Source organism: Erythrolamprus reginae, chromosome 6 (assembly GCF_031021105.1).
Source record: "Erythrolamprus reginae isolate rEryReg1 chromosome 6, rEryReg1.hap1, whole genome shotgun sequence".
In the NCBI taxonomy this organism is placed as follows: domain Eukaryota; kingdom Metazoa; phylum Chordata; class Lepidosauria; order Squamata; family Dipsadidae; genus Erythrolamprus; species Erythrolamprus reginae.
The window spans coordinates 81195342-81216277 of record NC_091955.1 but is presented as its reverse complement, the minus strand read 5'-3'; the positions used below and the strand labels follow the sequence as shown (position 1 = coordinate 81216277).

General features: G+C 42.8%; 1 protein-coding gene across 40 annotated transcripts in view; it reads right to left on the bottom strand.

Moving 5' to 3' along the window:
• Window positions 1–20936, bottom strand: part of CAPRIN2 (caprin family member 2) — a 45764-nt gene that overhangs the window by 9717 nt on the left and 15111 nt on the right. For 20 of the 40 annotated variants that reach the window (XM_070756418.1, XM_070756386.1, XM_070756375.1 and 17 more), the window contains 10 exons: window positions 20768–20811; window positions 17293–18015; window positions 14160–14276; window positions 12934–13065; window positions 12063–12138; window positions 11457–11509; window positions 10425–10520; window positions 8300–8443; window positions 6796–6979; window positions 3271–3456 (listed from right to left, as the gene is read on the bottom strand). In XM_070756418.1, coding sequence (XP_070612519.1) covers window positions 3271–3456; window positions 6796–6979; window positions 8300–8443; window positions 10425–10520; window positions 11457–11509; window positions 12063–12138; window positions 12934–13065; window positions 14160–14276; window positions 17293–18015; window positions 20768–20811 — 1755 coding nt within the window. The remainder of the gene's footprint in view (window positions 1–3270; window positions 3457–6795; window positions 6980–8299; window positions 8444–10424; window positions 10521–11456; window positions 11510–12062; window positions 12139–12933; window positions 13066–14159; window positions 14277–17292; window positions 18016–20767; window positions 20812–20936) is intronic. The other 20 variants (XM_070756387.1, XM_070756394.1, XM_070756400.1 and 17 more) reach the window with 2 other exon arrangements.

Sequence of the window (20936 nt, the reverse complement as noted above, 5' to 3'; positions counted from 1 at the left end):
AGAGAGAGAATGAAAGAGAGATAGCAAGAGAGGCAGAGAGAGCAAGGGAGAGAGAAAGACATATAGGGAGGGAAGGAGGGAGAGAGAAAGAGAGCAAAAGAGAGAGGAAGAAAGAAAGAGGGATGGAGAAAGAGAAAGAAGGGAAGGAAGGAAGAGAGAGAAAGAGTGAGGGAGAAATAGAGCGAAATGGAGGAAGATTTTTTTTTTTGTCAAAACTTTTCTTTAGCCACCCCCCACCCCCCCGTTCAGTGTTCCCCAGGATTTTGAAAATGTGAATAATGTGCCGTGGCTCAAAAAAGGTTGGGAAACACTGTTCTAAACAATGTCATCTGGCGGGACCCAGGGGAAGAGCCTTCTCTGTGGCGGCTCCAACCCTCTGGAACCAGCTCCCTCCAGAGATTACAACCGCCCCTACCCTCCTTGCCTTTCGTAAACTCCTCAAAACCCACCTCTATCGTCAAGCGTGGGGGAACTGAGACATCTCCCCCTGCCTATGTAATTTTAGTGCATGATATGACTGTATGTATGTTTTTTATACAGTGATCCCCCGATCATTGCGAGGGTTCCGTTCCAGGACCCCTCGCAATGATCGGTTTTTCGCAATATAGTGGTGCGGAAGTAAAAACACCATCTACGCATGTGCGCCCTTTTTTTCCCATGGCCGCGTATGTGCAGATGTTTTTTACTTCCGCACCTGGGAAGACCCCCGCCCAACAGCTGAGGAGCCGCCTGCCCGCCCGCCGCTTGTCCGGCCGCCGCTGGTGCCGCCGCCGCTTGTCCGGCCACCGCTCGTGCCGCCGCTGCTCGTGCTGCCGCCACTCGTCCGGCCGCCGCTCGTGCCGCCGCCGCTCGTGCCGCCGCCGCTCGTGCCACCGCTGCTGAGGAGGAGCGAGAGGAGCAACAAAGTCCCGCGCAAGTGCATCTTCTCCAGGCGGGGGCAAGAGCGGCGGGGCGAGTCCGCAGGAAAAAAGCCGCGGGCGACTGAGCGGATCCTGCCGTTTGCGGCACTCGACGGGCAGGGGCATGAAGGATCTCCCCGCTGGCCTCGGGAGCGCGTGGGAGGGTGGCGAGCCTAGGAAGACGAGGCGACGCCGGCTGCCGTCGAGGTAGAGGAGGAAGCGGATCGGCGCTCCGCCCCGCCAGGGTTCCTCTCCATGAGGGCGTCCGCCGAGCTGCCCGTCTTCAATTCACCGTCTCACCCGGGCTCCCGATCCTGCTGGGCGGCAGGGAGACTCGGCGGGGAGCGCGCGCGTCCGGGACCCAGAGCGCCCTTGTGGCCGCCCATTCATGCCGCTCCGTCGCTCGCCATGCTGGCTTCCCCTCAGGAGACGCGCCTGAGTGGCCTTTTTGCTGTTCCTCTCAGGAGTTCTTGCGGGGGAAAAGCCGCTAGCCGGCTTTCGGAGCTCCTCCGGCGTCACCCGGCTTCTGGTAGAAGCCTTCTCTCTTTTTTTTCTTGCGGCGAGCCCGAGCCGTTCCTCTCTCGACCGCAGCCGAGCTTCCCTCGGCCCCCTTTGGCCCCGTCGCCTCCTCCCCGCCTGCTTTTCCTCGCCAAGCGCATGAAAAAAAAGAGAGAAGGCTTCTGCCAGAAGCCGGGTGACGGCGGAGGAGCTCCGAAAGCCGGAGAAGAAGAGTCTCGCAGGCGGGGAGGAGGCGACGGGGCCAAAGGGGGCCGAGGGAAGCTCGGCTGCAGTCGAGAGAGGAACGGCTCGGGCTCGCCGCAAGAAAAAAAAGAGAGAAGGCTTCTACCAGAAGCCGGGTGACGCCGGAGGAGCTCTGAAAGCCGGCTAGCGGCTTTTCCCCCGCAAGAACTCTTGAGAGGAACAGCAAAAAGGCCACTCAGGCGCGTCTCCTGAGGGGAAGCCAGCATGGCGAGCGACGGAGCGGCATGAATGGGCGGCCACAAGGGCGCTCTGGGTCCCGGACGCGCGCGCTCCCCACCGAGTCTCCCCGCCGCCCAGCAGGATCGGGAGCCCGGGTGAGATGGTGAATTGAAGACGGGCAGCTCGGCGGACGCCCTCATGGAGAGGAACCCTGGCGGGACGGAGCGCCAATCCGCTTCCTCCTCTACCTCGACAGCGGCCGGCGTCGCCTCGTCTTCCTAGGCTCGCCACCCTCCCACGCGCTCCCGAGGCCGGCGGAGAGATCCTTCATGCCCCTGCCCGCCGAGTGCCCCAAACGGCAGGATCCGCTCGGTCGCCCGCGGCTTTTTTCCTGCGGACTCGCCCCGCCGCTCTTGCCCCCGCCTGGAGAAGATGCACTTGCGTGGGACTTTGCTGCTCCTCTCGCTCCTCCTCAGCCGCGGGGAGAGGCGGGCATGTGGGCTGGCGGTATTGGGCTTGGTGGAAAGTCTGGGGGCAGCTGCAGCAACTCCCCTCCCGTGGCTGCTGTTGAGGTGGGAGCGGCGGCAGTCTCCGGCGCGCGGCTCTCTCCATTCTTCTCTTTCCCCCTCTCGGGCTCCGAATGCGGCGGCGGGAAGAGGAAACGAGAGCGCGAGCGAGCAAGAGGAGGGGGGGAAGCCCAGACGGGATGAACCGTTTCTTGGGTGGCGCGTGTGGAAAAGGGGAGCGAGGGGCCGGGCGGGTTGAGGGAATCAAAGAGGGGTGGGGGTGCTGCTCTGAGGCGCTCGGAAAGAGTTTTCGGAAGGCTCTCGTGTTACGGCGAAAGGGCGTGTGGAGAGCCTGATGTTGGCGGAATTGGGGACCAGCGAGGAGCCGAAGAAACCCGCTGCCCACAGAAAGGGGAAACACGGATGTTCGGCTCCTCGCTGCTGCTGGTGCGGCCACCGCTTGTCCGAGCGCCCACCGCCCGCCCTTCGCCCGCCCACGCCGTTGCTCGCGCCACTCAGCTGGGAAGCGGCGCTGGGGTTTCCCCGCCGCCCACGCAAAGGGGAAACCCCGGCAAGAGGGGGAAGACCCAGGGAAGCCGCCCAGCAGCTGATCTGCCCGGCAAACTCCACCATCTACGCATGCGTGGCCATAGAAAGAAAATGGCACGCATGCGCAGATGGTGTTGTTTACTTCCGGGTTGAAAAATCGCCATATAGCCGTTTCGCAATGATCGGGATCGCAATACCCGGGGGATCACTGTATTGGGGTTTCTTGTTTTTAGACTTTTTAAATGTACAATTGCTATTTTAGATTTTAAATTATTAGATTTGTCAATACATATTGTTTTTTATCACTGTTGTGAGCCGCCCCGAGTCTGCGGAGAGGGGCAGCATACAAATCTAATAAATAAATAGATAAATAGATAAATAGAACTGAAACTTACCTTTATATCCACCAGGAGAGCGATAAGAATTACTCATCGATCTTACACCCCTGAGAGAACCTCTGATAGATCCACGGTTTCCAATAAAAGGCTGTGATGGTCTAATAAAAGTGGCCGTCTGTGCTGCATAAAAAGTGAGGGTACCATTGCTGACAGGAACAGCTCCCTCAGCCTGGCAAGTACCTGCTTAAGACGAGAAGCACACATGTTACATACTCCTGTAAGCTACTGCAAAAGAAAAGGATGTGAATCCTGACCTTTTTCCTCAACCTTTATTATTCAGGATTATTTGAACTCTGCTTGTAACACACACAGGAATATCACCTTGTTAATGTTAATAACTGTTTAAAAATAAATGAATTTGCTGAATTTAAAACATCATTAAGTAGTTTGGACTTAACATAAACTAACCAGTATGGAGGCTTAGCAGTGTTGAGATAGACTATGATAAGTTTAAATGTACTTAACCCTTCTTGCTACAAAACGAAACAATATATTAAACTAAGACACTAAGAAAACAAATTTGGCAATTTACGTTTTCCTGCCATTCACATTGTCAAAATGGGTATGATCCCCTCTCTATTTGTTACTAATTACTAAGGAACTAATTCAACATTCTATTTTCCCAGAGTACAAGGTACACAAAAGCAACATTCATCTCAGAAGTGGGCATTTCTTTTGCCTAGCTCCTCCAAAGACATCACCTGTCTCTAAAAATAATTTGGAAACAAGCAAAAACTGCCCAGAACATTTACATTTACATTACAGAACATCCAAAAGAGACTACAGTGGTACCTCTACTGACGAACTTAATTTGTTCCGTGACCAGGTTCTTAAATAGAAAAGTTTGGGGGGAAAAGCAAATAATGCGTGCAAACCCATTAGGAATTTGGGTGGAGGAGGAGGAAGAGGAGGACAGTCGCTGCGAAGGAAGAAGGTGAAATGAGGGAAATCAAAAACATCCAAAACTTTAAGGCTTAAAAAAAATTAAAAGAAGGACTCTGAAGCGGCAAGGAGGAGCACACGCCTCCCATACACCCAGCACGAGGATGCCTCCCCTACACTGCGCCAGAGAGAGAAACCCAGGTGGGCGAGAGCATCACCGAAAGGCTCCTCTGGCAGCCCAGAAAAGCCCGAGATGGCAGGGATTAAAGGGGGAATGGCAGGAAGCTGGCCGGGCCTTCATGCCACTCTCAAATTTCCTGGGAAATTTTTCCAGGCTCAGGTTCTTAAGTAGAAAATGGTTCTTAAGAAGAGGCAAAAAAATCTTGAACACCCGGTTCTTATCTAGAAAAGTTCTTAAGTAGAGGCGTACCACTATATTCTACTTTAGCAGTATTGGCAAAACTTTTCAGAATTTATTTATTTATTTATTTATTTATTTATTAGTTGGACTTGTATGCCGCCCCTCTCCGAAGACTCGGGGCGGCTCACAACAAGTAAAAACAGTCACAACAATCCAATTAATTAAAATATTTAACGATTTAAGAAAAACCCCATGTAATAGCAAACACACACACAAGCATACCATGTATAATTAACATGCCCAGGGGAGATGTTTAGTTTCCCCATGCCTGACGGCAAAGGTGAGTCTTAAGGAGTTTTCGGAAGGCAGGAAGAGTAGGGGCAGTTCTAATCTCCGGGGGGAGTTGGTTCCAGAGAGCCAGAGCCGCCACAGAGAAGGCTCTTCCCCTGGGACCCGCCAACAGGCATTGTTTAGTTGACGGGACCCGGAGAAGGCCCACTCTGTGGGACCTAATCGGTCGCTGGGATTCGTGCGGCAGGAGGCGGTCTCGGAGATATTCTGGGAGTATGCATGGGGATGGGGGCAGAAACTGAAAGAGCAGCTCCTGGTGCGCATGTGCGGGAGCGCCGGAAACCAGAACACATGCTGGGAAGCTGAGCTTCCAGTTTCCGGCATGCATCTGTTCTCCATTTCTGACACACATATATGCACAAAGACCAGCTGGCCGGCACAAATGCATGCCAGGGAGCTGCTCTTCTGGTTTCCTGGGCTCCTCTGCACATAAAAACTAGCTAGCCAATGCGCATGTGCATACTGGAACCCAGAAAAGCAATGGATGATGGCTTGCGTGCCTGGAGAGATGGCTATGCATGCCACTTCTGGTTCACCGTCACAGTACTATAGGTTCCCAACTAATGGAATGGAGAAAATGGACAATTTTATAGCTTTGCCCTCCTTGCCCTTATAATCATAGCAGACAAAATCAAAAACTTTCATTGGAATGCATGATCTATAACAAGTAAAATCCCAGCATGGGATCGTGAATGTATGGGGGGGAAATGTAGAAATGATAAAAAGATGCCATGATAGGTTATGGAAGATTGTTATGCAGTAAAAAGCTCTGGCGTGTCTCCAATTATACTCCCACAGACAGTATAAGTGAGATTACAGGGAAGGAGGTGGAGGAAGCTGAACTTTTAGATGTAGGTGGAGATTGGAGAACATAAGGGAGGACTGAAAGAAATCAGAGCAGTCTGCCCAGGGTTGGATGATTCAGCTGAGAAATAAACCTCCTTCAGGAAGTCAAATCAAATGAAAACCATTTAAAATTCTGTAATAGAAATGCTTCCAATTTTCAGTGGTCATTAGGTTTACCCTCTTGAGTTATTATTAAAATTGCCTTTATAATTATTTTCATGGGAGATTGTGTTTGTGAGTGTGTGTGTTTGTTTGTGTGTGTGCGTGCGTGCATGTGCATGTATCTCTTCTTAGATGATTATGGGACTTTCCAGTACAGTGTTCCCTCGATTTTCGCAGGTTCGAACTTCGCGAAAAGTGTATACCACAGTTTTTCAAAAATATTAATTAAAAAAATACTTCACTGTTTTCCCCCCTATACCATGGTTTTTCCCACCCGATGACGTCATATGCCATCGCCAAACTTTCGTCTGCTTTTAATAAATATTTTTTAAAATAAACTTTAATAATCTAAATGGTTGCTAAGGGAATGGGAAATTGCAATTTAGGGGTTTAAAGTGTTAAGGGAAGGTTTGTGATACTGTTCATAGCCGAAAATAGTGTATTTACTTCCGCATCTCTACTTCACGGAAATTCGACTTTCGCGGGCGGTCTCGGAACACATTCCTCGCGAAAAGCAAGGGAACACTGTATTGGGTTTAAAAAAAAGTATGGTTTACATTGTCTTTTTATATTGTTGTTAGCCGCCCCGAGTCTTTGGAGAGAGGCGGCATACAAATCTAATAAATACAAATACAATGGTAAGCTTAAAATTTAACATTCATTCATTCATCAGACTGCACTACCTTTCCAAAGAACGATAGCATGACTGCATGAATGGAAAATGAGGTTTTCTATTTAAAAAAATATATATTTCCCCCCTCCCACTTCCCCATACGCTCTCGCGCATATCCCCGAAAATGAGGTTTTCTAATAGAACTAAAAAAACAAATATAAAGACTTCAGTTTTTCTGTCATTTTTAAAGTAACGTGTGTTAAATATTATGAACTGTTCAATTACTGGTTTGCACTGGCATTCTTACCATTTGAAAGGGACTCTTGTGAAAAAGTTGTTTGTTCCGCATTTTGAGTGGATGGTATTTTGCATGGGGGTGGCGTCTGTGTGCTTGCTGTGGAAAAATTCTGATGGAATCCTGTGGTATGCAGAGAATTCTCTTTCGCATCCTGCTCTCTACGGGGTGGCAAAGGTGCATTCACTTTGAACACCTACAAAAGACGACATCATGTGATGAACTAGGTTGGCCTAAAGCAGCAGCTTTTAGTGCTCCAAATCAAACAGACATAATTCATAGAGGTAATTGAAATGTTAATAATTTGCTATGGAGAAAAAAGAGATTTTATAACTTCCAGGCAGTTTGGTGTCTAGCTTGTACATTTTTTTTCTTTGCAATGTTTATCTATCTATCCAATGTTGGGATTTCTTATTTACTAAAATTCTAATTTCAAAAATGAAACATTGGGAAAAATACATTAGAGATACATTGATACCTCGTCTTACAAACGCCTCGTCATACAAACTTTTCGAGATACAAACCAGGGGTTTAAGATTTTTTTGCCTCTTCTTACAAACTATTTTCACCTTACAAACCCACTGCCGCCACTGGGATGCCCCGCCTCTGGACTTCCGTTGCCAGGAAACCACCCGTTTTTGCGCTGCTGGGATTCCCCTGAGGCTCCCCTCCATGGGAAACACCACCTCCGGACTTCTGTGTTTTTGTGATGCTGCAGAGGAATCCCAGCAGGGGAATCCCAGCATCACAAAAACGAGCGCTTCGCTGGCAATGGAAGTCCAGAGGTGGGGTTTCCCATGGAGGGGAGTCTCATGGGAATCCCAGCAGCGCAAAAACGGGCGCTTCGGCTGGCAAAAGGGGTGAATTTTGGGCTTGCACGCATTAATCACTTTCCCATTGATTCCTATGGGAAACTTTGTTTCATCTTACAAACTTTTCACCTTAAGAACCTCATCCCGGAACCAATTAAGTTTGTAAGACAAGGTATCACTGTAGTTCCAACTTACGATCATAATTGAGCACAGAATATTATGGTTGTACATTGTGGAGGTCATTAAGCAGGTTATTACCCAACTGTGGCTGTTTTTATTTTTTTTTCCTGCCAGCCATTAAATGAATGTGGTCATTACACCCAATCGTTGGGCAGAAATTGGAAATAATAATCATTGAAACTTTGGGAGGGAGAGTCAAAAACCAGTCATGTGACAGGCAAGATGCTATAAATTCAAGCCAGTTGCTAAACACCCAAAATATGATCACAACTGCAGTGTGTGTGTGTGTACACAGTCATTAGAACTCTGGAACAAGGTCAAAAGTATCTTCTGAAGAGGGGCCATCATAACTTTGAATGGCTGTTAAGTGAAGATTATCTGAAATGTCTATTCAACAAAATGTGGTTTTGTTGCCTTATATCTTATATGAAGGCCATCTGTTCTTTGTAAAGGAGCTGCCAAAAACAAAAAAATGTAGCCAATATTTTGTTGTGTTGTCTAACATCAGATTACATTATACTTACAGTCTGCATAGCCTGAAAAGGTGGTGCTTTTACATTAACAGCACTGCTACTGGATGGAGGAGGTTGAAAAACGCTCCCCTGATGTACTGGTGACACGGTAGTGTTTGAGGGTGTCTGTGATTCACTTGAAAGTGGAGTAGAAACCTTGGAGAGAGGAAGCAGAGTGAAACAGGTTGGTTGTTAAACTCTAAATCACGAGTGTCAATCTCATGGCATCACACTGTCATCACATGACTTATCTCGACTTTTCCCCCCTTCGCTAGAATAGGGGTGGGCATGGCCAGCGTGTGACACATCTGACCTATGGGCTGAGAGTTTGACACCCCTCCTATAAATTAGTGGTTCTCAACCTGAGGGTCGAGACCCCATTGGGGGGAGGGGTCAAACAAACGTTTCACAGGGGTCGTCTAAGACCATGGGAAAAGACAAATTTCCCATAGTGTTAGAAACTAAAGCTTCTATTCTGGAGCCTTGGAACATATTTTTACAATCCGACCAATCAGGCATTTACCGTGGGGGTGTCCCTCTGACCTTCCTGCCAATTGGCCTACAGCTCTGTTGGAGGAATTTGGCACTAGATTTATGGTTGGGGGTCACCACAACATGCGGAACTGTATTAAGGGGTCGCAGCATTAGAAAGGTTGAGAACCACTACGTCTAAATGATCAAACATCAGCAGTTTCTGCAAGCCAACAGTTATATTTCTCTTCAATAACCTACATTTTTATAAATATTTGAAGAATATTCTGAGAATTGTGTATAGTCTTCATATGGTTCCTCAAGTCCAAAAAAAGGTTAATTTGGCAGGAGGAAAGACTGCACACAACTGTCCCTGACAGCGACTGAATGTAAAAGCTGTCAAATAGAGTGACAAGGATGGGACCTGAACACCTTTTGACAGACTCAGTCCAATCACAGAGTAGACAGATTTAACCCATTCCTGGATGCTATAACCATTTTGAGGAAGATTCTGTTCTTGCACTGTACTCTGCTATAATAATCACTAGCTTTTCTGTTAGTACATTTTACAATGTAAACTTTAGTATTCCGCCACATGCACAACAATTGTTTTTATTTATTTCTCTGAAAAGTCAAAGCAAATATGTAAAAAAAAGATCCACATTGTTTCCATTTCATTATGACAATCATTAAGTGTTGAACCTCATCATTCTTGACAAATGTATCTTTTTTCTTTTAGGTACACTGAGAGCATATGCAACGAAGACAAATTCCCCGTGTGCCCAATCACATTTGGCCAATAAAGAATTCTATTCTATTCTATTCTATTTCCATTCCATTCCCATTTCTAAATGGGGCTCTGGAAAAGAGGTACAGGTGCTTTCATACTTGTTTCTTGTTTTCCTGGCAAAGGTGTAGTACTGAACTACTGAATATTAACTTGACCCCCCACCCCACCATCCATCCATTACTGGCATACATCTTTCTCAAAAGCTATTACAGGTTGGTGGAGCTCTGCAAAAGCAATCCCTGATTGAACGTGGCAAATACAGTGATCCCCCGAGTTTCGCGATCCCGATCATTGCGAATCGCTATATCGCGATTTTTCCACCCGATGACGTCACTCCCTTCCTTTCTCATCTTTCTTTCTCTCTCTCTTTCTCTATCTTGCTTTTTCCTCTCTCACACTCTCTTCCTCCCTCTCTCATCTCTTTCTTTCCTTCTCTCTCTTTCTCTATCTCTCCCCCTCTTGCTCTCGAGCGGCGGGCGGCACCCAGGGAAGGTTCCTTCGGCCGCCCACCAGCTGATCTGTTCGGCAGCGTGGCAGCAGTGAGGAGCCAAAGATGGGGTTTCCCCGTTGCGCAACGGGGAAACCCCATCTTCGGCTCCTCGCTGCTGCCGCGCTGCGGAGCAGATCAGCTGGTGGGCGGCCGAAGGGGTCTTCCCCACCGCCCACACGCAAACTCCACCATCTGCGCATGTGCGGCCATGGAAAAAGGGGCGCGCATGCGCAGATGGTGTTTTTACTTCCGCGCCGCTACATCGCGAGATATCGATTATTGCGAGGGGTCTTGGAACGGAACCCTCGCGATAATCGGGGGATCACTGTATATAAATTAGGATCAAGAGAATCAAAAGCAGAGAGGGATTAGTAAAGCTGTCTTACTTGCGGTGAATGAAGTTCAGTTTCTGATCCAGACAAGGTGTTATCAGAAACTAAGGAGGTGTTTGATCCATGCAAGGTCACAGGAGAAGAAGCACTCTAACAATAAAAATTGACCCAAGACCATTAAAGGAGATTTTAAAAAGTATAATTTGAAATACATAATGAAATTTGCTTCCTCATTAAATCTTCATGTAGACATTATTCTATGATTTTTAAATAAATTAATGTCAACTGCTCGGAATCACCTATGTGGCTATATAGATTTGTTTAATAATAATCAAAAACAATCAACATTTGCCCATCCCAGGTCCTTGGGAAGGACTTGATAGCTGGATAAAAATGTCAATTCCAATTTGAACATCTGGCTGACTATGCAATGAACCATAATAGTGATGATAACTAAAGATACTGGGTTTCGGCAAAGGTTTATAATATATAAATAAGTAGGATTAAACAGAAACAGGTATTCAGGGGGTGGGGGGGGAGGGAATCCAAATTCCATTTATTCACATCTCTTTTGGAATCAGATTAGTTTAGAAGATTAAAAGTTTTTTTACAGGAAAACAAACCCTAATCCTAAACTAAGAAAATAGAAGCAGTCCTCAATTTATGACCACAACTGACTCCAAATTTTCTGTTATTCAGCAAAACATTTGTTATGCCAGGACACTTTCAGTTCTGATTGCAATTATACTGAATCCTACAAGTAGAACATGATGGAATGTAATCTTCCCACTGAAGTTCTTCCAACAACTGGAAGTCAGGCATATTGTACAGATTATACAGGTAACTTTGAATGGTCAACTAAACAAACTGCTGTAAATTGAGGACCACCTGTAGCAAGGATCCAAATAAACCAATTTCCCCCCCTATTGTCCTTCAAGGGACTGCTACTTTTTTCTGACACAGAAGAAAAAATTTAGCCCTGGCACACAATGGAGAAATAAAATAAATTTTGAATCAAATAAACTGTATATTAATGTATTTAAAACCTTGACATCTTTCTTTACAAATGACAACTTTCAATTTTACCTGCATTGATTGTTCAGCGAAGTCATTTTGGCTTGAAAGTTGTTCATTAGAAGCTAAAAAATAAGAAGTTGGTTATAACTGCTTCCAATAAATTAAGAAAACAGTCAATAGTTCTGTATTAGGTAACAGAGTGTTACCATTTCTAGATTTTAAAAGGCTGACAGCTATATTTATATTTAGCAGTATTGATTTGCATCGCAATAGCTAGTTGAGACTGGATAGAGTTTTAAAGTCTTCAATTTGAAATAAAAATTAACTCCAAATGTTTCATTAAACAATAAAAATACTGCAGTATTTTTTTACACACCACATTATCACTTCAATATGTTGATATAATTTAAATACAACTTTGATACATTCTCTATTTCAATTAATGTTAAAATAGAAATTTGGGGCAAAGGTTCAAAATTAAGTTTTCATACAAGCTCTTTTTATTCATTAAAAGTCATACTTTCCAAATAAGTCATCTTTGTTTGCCATAAACGTAATCAACTAGTTAAAATTAGAATATGAATGCCAGCAACTGTTTTGTTATTTTTTATTTTATTGTTTTATTTCTTATGATACAAGTATTTTTATTTATTTAAATGTATTAAATAGAATTACCAGAAGAATCAACAGAAGAGTCTTTTGATGAACAGCCAGCACTTTGTGAAGGTTTATCAAAATCCAGAAGTGATTCCTTAAAGACAAAAGTGTTACTCTTTTTAATATACATGTGTGTATAAAATATACATACACACACATTGTATGTCAAATAAATAAATAAATATAAACATCTAAAAGACCCTCCCAAAAAATCAAAATATAAATATAATGTAGGACTATAGCATTAGTTTAACAATGAAATAAATGGGTAAATATTACACATTTAAGACTAATTAATGTCTTACTGAACACCTTGTTTTTATTACCATAAAGTTGATTATTGCCACCATAACTTTAGGATCCTAATTGATAAGTAATTTTTTTAAATTTTAGTTGAGAAATATTTCTCCCTGGTCTTGATTGTAAAATAGGCCAGATAATATCCTGCTGAAAATTCACAATGCAAAAATATACTGCTCAAAAAAATAAAGGGAACACTCAAATAACACATCCTAGATCTGAATGAATGAAATATTCTCATTGAATATTTCATTTGCACAACTATTCCGTTTGCACAACAGCATGTGAAATTGACTGTCAATCAGTATTGCTTCCTAAGTGGACAGTTTGATTTCAGAGAAGTTTGATTTACTTGAAGTTATATTCTGTTTTTTAAAATATTTCCTTTATTTTTTCAGCAGTGTATATTCACCTTTTGAAGATCATTATTTCAGGGCCAATATCTTTTGTGAGATGGAAAATTTCAGATTTCACCTTTTGGTATATCTGATGTATTCACAGACAGATATAGCCTCCAAATTCAAACCTTAGCTGATTCATCATTAATTCCCAGTAGTTCCAATGCTATTATATTAACCAATAAACCTACCTGCATGAAGTTGTAAGTCCCCTGAATTTGAGTCATCAAATCTTGCAGTTTTTCCCTTCTGAGTACTGGATCCTTTGGAAGGCTAGAAGTAGAGCAAAACTCTGCAGCTGTTTGGTGAACAGGCTTAGCTACCTAATAAGACAGAAAAAGCCAAGCAGTGAGGAAGAGCATATAATTGCACAGAGCAATCAGCCCTTTTCAAATTTCTTAAATCAGGCTTCCTAAACTCTTTGCCATTACATTTCCCTTATAGTGTAATCTAAAAGTATATCCCCCTTCTAAAAATCGAAACAAGCAAATCTGAGCCATTTTATCTGTCGGAGGTCTACAACCGCCCTCGATAGGGACTCAGTCCTCAGGCCTTTCCTTACCTATGAGGAAGCTGCCCATCCCAAAGAGAACCACTGACCAGCTACTACAGATGCAATGAGAGCAGAACAGCAAAGCCATTTTACTGCTCTTACTCTGTAATCCTGATGGCGAACCTATGGTGAGTTCTCTCTGTGGGTATCGCCCCATCTCAGCTAGCTGGTACCCAGGTTTCCAACGCACGCATGCCAGCTGATCATGTGGTTTCTGAGGCGTGCATGTGTGCCTGCCAGCCAGTTGGTCATTGAGTCTCTGGCGTGCATGCATGCCGAAAAGGTTCACCATCACTGCTCTATAACAGGAGTCTCCAACCTTGGCAACTTTTAAGACTTGTGGACCTCAACTCCCAGAATTGAGCTGGAAGTCCACAAGTCTTAAAGTTGGCCAGATTGAAGACCCCTGCTCTATAAATAAGTCAAGATAAGTCAATATAGGCTATTACCTAGTTGGCATAAAACACTAAGTCAAAGCAAAACAAAACCAGATATAAAGCTCAGCATAATATGTTAAGCTAACCGCTCTTTACTGTTTTAAAATTAGCTTTTAAAACATTTTTCAATGTTTGTCCACTTGAGCCCATATCTCAAAATTCTCAAGGACTAGGAATAATATGCATAACTAATATAAAGCTAATTATAAAGGCAGTTAAGTTTATTTTTATACAACAATGTTTACCTAGTCAACAATTTGAACCTGGAATATGTAATCATTTAAAGGCACTGACGCTCCTGGCCTTCCATAATAGCCTAAAGGAATTGTCCTCTCTCTATGACACTGGTTACTTTCTTTAAAAGCAGAAGACTGTATTTTATGCACAAATATAACACCAATTCATAGAAATATTTTAAATACATCACCTGCATGATGTTTTGGATATTCCTGGGTATTTTACATGATTCTCCAGTTGACTGAAAGCTCCCTTTTTTCTTTGATGCATCAATGCTTTGTTCATTTACTCCACCTATCTTTCCACTCTATGGAAGCAAATAATAACAATAATCTATTTATTAGAATCCAATTCAGTTTTAAAAGCCAAGATTTCCTTCTGCTGAAAACGGATGTATGTAAAGTGTTTATGTTTTTCTGTAAACCTCAATAATTTAGTTTTTACATAGGATGCCCAGACATCATTTTATTCCTACTTCTGTTTCAATAACTTTCATGCAAATGCACAAAGAAAAACAATGATATAGACACCAAGCAAGATTAGTTTACTGACAAACTTCATCACCATAAATTTTTACTTTACCCACTTTTTTCACATCTGATTCAAGCTTTGACCTACATTCTCATCTCTAAATTTAAAAGCATGCAAAATATTTGTCCAAAGTTATGAGTAAACGTTCTAATTTCAATGCAGTCCACGGAGTGCTGGAGAAACATGGACATATCTGGGAAGGCCCATGACCGCTCGCGCAGTTGCGTTTTGCATGTTTTGCAGTTTCTGAATAGCCCATGTAGAGAACATTGCAGCAGTCAAACCTCGAGGTGATAAGGGCATGAGTGATGTGAATAAAGACTCCCTCTCCAAATAGGGCCGCAATTGGTGCACCAGGCAAAAGCCCCCTTGTTAAAGGGGCATGGCGAATGAGCAGTGACCAGGGGACCGGTTCGGGGGTGTGGGCCAGACAGGTGTCAATACCAGTTTGGGGAACCACCAGTGGCTGCTTCTACTGGTACACATGAACCGGTAGCATTTCACCCCGAATGTTATCAATGAAATAACAATTGCTAATATACCCTCAACTTTTAAAAAGAAATATGCAATAGTGAAATTATGTTTTTAGTGAGATACGTCTTTATGACTAAATCAATCTAATAATAATAATAATAATAATAATAATAATAATAATAATAATAATAATAATTAGTAGTAGTAGTAGTAGTAGTAGTAGTAGTAGTAGTAGTAAGATTTGTATACCGCCCCTCTCCGGAGACTCGGAGTGGAATTAAAATGTTTAATTAAAACAGAATTAAAAGGTTACTATTAGCCAAATCTAATAGGGGAGGAAATGTTCAATATATTTCTATTCTCTCATTTAAGGATTGCTTTGTCCTAAGTATATGTCTAAGAACACAAAGACTTGCTTTGTAATTTGAAACCAATTATTCTTTAGCGAGTGTAATCAATTAGAAATTGTGTGGTTTCACCCTACTTACATAACCCTACTTACCGTACATAATCATCTCAATGCTTGTGGCTATCAATAATATATTGGAAGTAGATGAAAGCTACAATTTCATCTCCTATAAACCTTTGTTATGAAGCTCCCATGTGAATCAAATTATGCTGTTACAGCTTTTAGAAATAAATGTCTATTTTTTAAATAGAAAACTGCAATTCTCAAAGTTCAAATGTAAATGAAAAAGAAGATAAAGATCCCAATGTCCACTGTGCATCAGGAACAGAGAGGGCAGTGGACTCGCAGAGTTTAGACATGCCACATAAAATTGAAGTTTTCTGCTTTGCCAAAACCAGACATTTTGATGTTGCAGTTACATTTAAAGCAAAAATAATATTAAAGGCACGTTACCAGGGGAATTGGAAGATTAACATAGTATGAAATATAAAAGTTCCTCCCCTTCGGCCCTAGAACAGAGGTCCCCAAACTTAATAACTTTAAGAGTTATAAACTTCAACTCCCAGAATTCTCCAGCCTGTTATTCTGGGAGTTAGTCCACGAGTCTTAAAGTTGCCAAGTTTGAAGACCTCTGCCCTAGAGTCTATACTGCTCAAAAAAATAAAGGGGAACACTCAAAGAACACATCCTAGATCTGAATGAATGAAATATTCTCACTGAATACTTTGTTCTGTACAACAGCATGTGAAATTGATTGTCAATCAGTGTTGCTTCCTAAGTGGACAGTTTGATTTCACAGAAGTTTGATTTACTTGGAGTTATATTGTGTTGTTTAACTGTTCCCTTTATTTTTTTGAGCAGTGTATATAGAAAAACAACTGAACTATCAATAGTATATTGATCAGTGTTCAATAGCAATGGATAATAGGTGTAGAAGCAATTACTTTTCAGTAAGCCAAACAAGGTGAGTAAAGCACATAGAAACATAGAAACATAGAAGACTGACGGCAGAAAAAGACCTCATGGTCCATCTAGTCTGCCCTTATACTATTTCCTGTATTTCATCTTACAATGGATATATGTTTATCCCAGGCATGTTTAAATTCAGTTACTGTGGATTTACCAACCACGTCTGCTGGAAGTTTGTTCCAAGGATCTACCACTCTTTCAGTGAAATAATATTTTCTCACGTTGCTTTTGATCTTTCCCCCAAATAACTTCAGATTGTGTCCCCTTGTTCTTGTGTTCACTTTCCTATTAAAAACACTTCCCTCCTGAACCTTATTTAACCCTTTAACATATTTAAATGTTTCGATCATGTCCCCCATTCTCCTTCTGTCCTCCAAACTATACAGATTGAGTTCATTAAGTCTTTCCTTATACGTTTTATGCTTAAGACCTTCCACCATTCTTGTAGTCCGTCTTTGGACCCGTTCAATTTTGTCAATATCTTTTTGTAGGTGAGGTCTCCAGAACTGAATACAGTATTCCAAATGTGGTCTCACCAGCGCGCTATATAAGGGGATCACAATCTCCCTCTTCCTGCTTGTTATACCTCTAGCTATGCAGCCAAGCATCCTACTTGCTTTTCCTACTGCCCGACCACACTGCTCACCCATTTTGAGACTGTCAGAAATCACTACCCCTAAATCCTTCTCTTCTGAAGTTTTTGCTAACACAGAACTGCCAATGCAATACTCAGATTGAGGATTCCTTTTCCCCAAGTGCATTATTTTACATTTGGAAACATCAAACTGCAGTTTCCATTGCTTTGACCATTTATCTAGTAAAGCTAAATCATTCACCATATTACCGACCCCTCCAGGAATATCACCCTATTGCACACTTTAGAGTCATCGGCAAATAATTTAGCACATTAATTAAGATGCTACTGTTTATACCAACTCACTTCTTTCAGTTCCCCGTCAAGCTTCTTCAGCTCAGTTTGATCCTTCGGTACAAGATTCCCAACTCCCCAGATCTTGGGAGGATTCTGTACTGGCTGCTGGACCACTGGCTGTGATCTCTCAGATGTTTCCCAAACTTTTGGAGGCTGGGATTTTGGCTCATCCTCTTCTCCTATAGGCCCCGCCCACGGCTTTTCAGGTTGCTGTTTCTTTTCTTCTATCTCGTCTCGGACATGTGCATCCCAAAGCTTCACGGGTTCTGTTTTTTTCAAAGCCTCCACATTAGTTTGAGACACCCAAATGTTTGGCTTTTCCGGGTTTTGGTCCAATCCTCCTTTAGTTTTGGTTACCCAAGGCTTGGGGACTTCTTGCTTTGGTTCCTGCTGTTCTTTCTCTTTTGTTACCCAGGATTTGGAAGAGGCCTGCTCTTCTCTAACTGGGGCCACCCAAGGCTTTGGGGCATCCTGCTTATGATCATTAACCTCTTGAAGAGGCGATTCCCAAGGCAGGGAAAGTTCCAGCTTCTTCTTCCCTTCCTGGTTTACAGACTCCGATGATTTCGTGGATTCTGGATTTTGCCTTTTCTGTTCTTCTTCTTCGACATCAACTAGCATTTCCCAGGATTTGGGGGGATCACTTTTTGTAGCATGTTCTATTTCCCAGTGTTTGGTTCCTTCAAGCGTGACAGTACAGTCTGCTTCAGACAAATAGCGCCTATTAAGAAACTGTGTAGTACAGACCAAAAACAAACAAAACAAAAAACAAAAACCACTTTAATAGGATAGTATAAAAATTCATCATAGGCTGTATTAATGTGCACAGTAGTTCTCATCAGAGGGGCCAATAGATATCAATCAAAATATACCTTATTAGAATCATAGAATCATAGAGTTGGAAGGGACCTCCAGGGTCATTGCTAAAGCAATAAGTAAAGATGATAGAATCTCTAATTTGTGGCAGGGCATGCCTTAGGGCAGTGTTTTTCAACCAGTGTGCCGCGAGACATGGTCAGGTGTGCCGCAAAGCTCAAAGAGAGAAAGAAAGGAAGAGAGAGGGAAAGAAAGCAAGAGAGAGAAAGAGCAAGAGAGAGAGAAAGAGAACAAGAGAGAGAGAAAGAGAACAAGAAAAAGAAAACAAGAGAGAGAGAGAGAGAGGGAAGGAGAGAGAAAGACATAGAGGGAGGGAGAGAGAGAGAGAAAGAGAGCAAAAAAGAGAGGAAGGAAGGAAGAGAAAGAAAGAGGGATGGAGAGAGAGAGAAATAAAGAGGAAGGGAGAGAAAGTGGGAGGGAGAGAGAAATAGAGAGAAAGGGAGGAAGAGAGAGATATAATTTTTTTGTCCAAACTTTTTTTACCCACCCACCCACCCCCCGCTCAATGTGCCCCGGGGTTTCGTGAATGTAAAAAATGTGCCGCGCCTCAAAAAAGGTTGAAAATCACTGCCTTAGGGCAAGAGTCTCCAAACTTGGCAACTTTAAGACATGGATTTCAACTGCCAGAATTCTCCAGCCAGTTATGCTGGCTGGAGAATTCTGGGAATTGAAGTCCACAAGTCTTAAAGTTGCCAACTTTGAAGACTTCTGTCTTAGGAGCAGTGAGGACACCTCCAAATTTTAGAGTACACTTATTAATCCCAAAGAGGATTCTGTATATCCACTCAAAACATATCCATTTACCAGAAAGTAAACTAAAGAAGCTGTTGTCAATCACCCAAACCTATCTCACCCCCCTTCCAAATATATTACCTTCTCCTTTTACATTTAGGGATACAAGTACACACTTTTCCCAAAAATGCCATCTTTCCCAAAACATGTTAAAAGTGAACACTTTGCAGCAAACGGCTTCCCCTTTAATTTTTTTTAATTAAAAATATATATATTAAAGGCAGGTGGCAGGAAGCTATCAAGGGAGGTGTCGGAAAACATTAGTAACTATGGAAACAGTATCTTTTCCAGCCCAAAATTAAGCTGCTCTAATTCTAGCATATATAGAAAGTCACCTAAGAATCAGCTATTTTGGGTTCAACAGAAGATAAAAATCTTAATAAAGCAGTGTATGTGGACAAGTGGAAAAAATATTAATACTTTGATACAGCATCAGTCAAATATTTATCTCACTCTTGAACTTTATGCATCTGATAGAGGTTGCTACTTTAGAAATAGTACTGGAATTTTGCTTTTATATTCTTTTCTTTCTTAAATATATCGTATTTTGAATAGGAAAATGGCAATCAACTGGACAATTCTTTAGCAACTAAAAGGAGAAGTACCAAATGTGATGAATCATGTGACAATAGACAGTTAAATCAGATGTTCTTAAGCCTGTTTCCTCAATATAGTTTAGGAGGAAAAATATTATCCTGGGACTTTTCTATTCTTTTGTATTTCAATTCCCTCATATAAGCCCTTCATGGCACCGGACCAGATTACCTCAGGGACCGCCTTCTGCTGCACGAATCCCAGTGATCAGTCAGGTCCCACAGAGTGGGTCTTCTCCAGGTCCCGTCAACCAAACAATGTCGCTTGGCGGGACCCAGAGGAAGAGCTTTCTCTGTGGCGGCCCCGGCCCTCTGGAACCAACTCCCCCCAGAGATTAGAATTGCCCCCACCCTCCTTGCCTTTCGAAAGTTGCTTAAAACTCACCTCTGCCGCCAGGCATGGTGGAACTGAGATATACTTTCCCCCTAGGCCTTTACAATTTTATGCATGGTATGTCTGTATGTATGATTGGTTTTTATATAATGGGCTTTTAACTGTTTTTAGTATTGGATTTTGTTATATATTGTTTTATTGCTGTTGGAAGCTTTCCTAAAGTCCCAGAGTGTGAAAAATGGCCCAACGGGCAAACTATAAATTCAGAAAAATGGATTTCCGTTTTGCCCATTGTGCTGTTTTTGCACTCCACAACTTCAGGAAGCTTCTCTGGAGTGCAAAAGAAAGCACAACAGGGAAACCAGAAGTCTGTTTTTCCAAACTTACAGTTTACCTATCTTTTCCCCATCCCAAGCTTTAGTGAGGCCTGTGCGCATGTGCCGTGGTGGGTTGTGCGCATGCGCAGGGGGGCAGTGCAGGGGGTGCACATGCTTGGGGGGCAGGGAATGGGTGTGGACACACTCTTTTGGCATACAAACCAAGAAAGATTCACCATCACTGTCAAGGAAGGAAAAAAGAAGGGAGGGAGGGAGGGAGGGAGGGAGGGAGGGAGGGAGGGAGGGAGGAAGGAAGGAAGGAAGGAAGGAAGGAAGGAAGGAAGGAAGGAAGGAAGGAAGGAAGGAAGGAAGGAAGGAAGGAAGGAAGGAAGGAAGGAAGGAAGGAAGGAAGTTAGCAAATACAAGTTGAAATCAAAAATTACAAATGAAAATCAATTTATTTTGTTGGAACTTGAAATTCTTCAAGATTTTCAGGAGATCTTGTGTCATGTAAAGTTATATTAAAAGCAACTTGTAACTCCACTATGTACCAAATAATATGATTTACTTACTTCTTGAGGTTGTATTTCGGATTGAACATGCAGCTTCTGAGATTCTGGAAATGGGGAAAAAAACCATCTTTAATTCAGGTACCTGTACTGTAATTGTTTCAGGAGAATGAAATTAATTAACACAATATATTATAATTCGTTAACCATAATTTGATGAAGACACATTTGG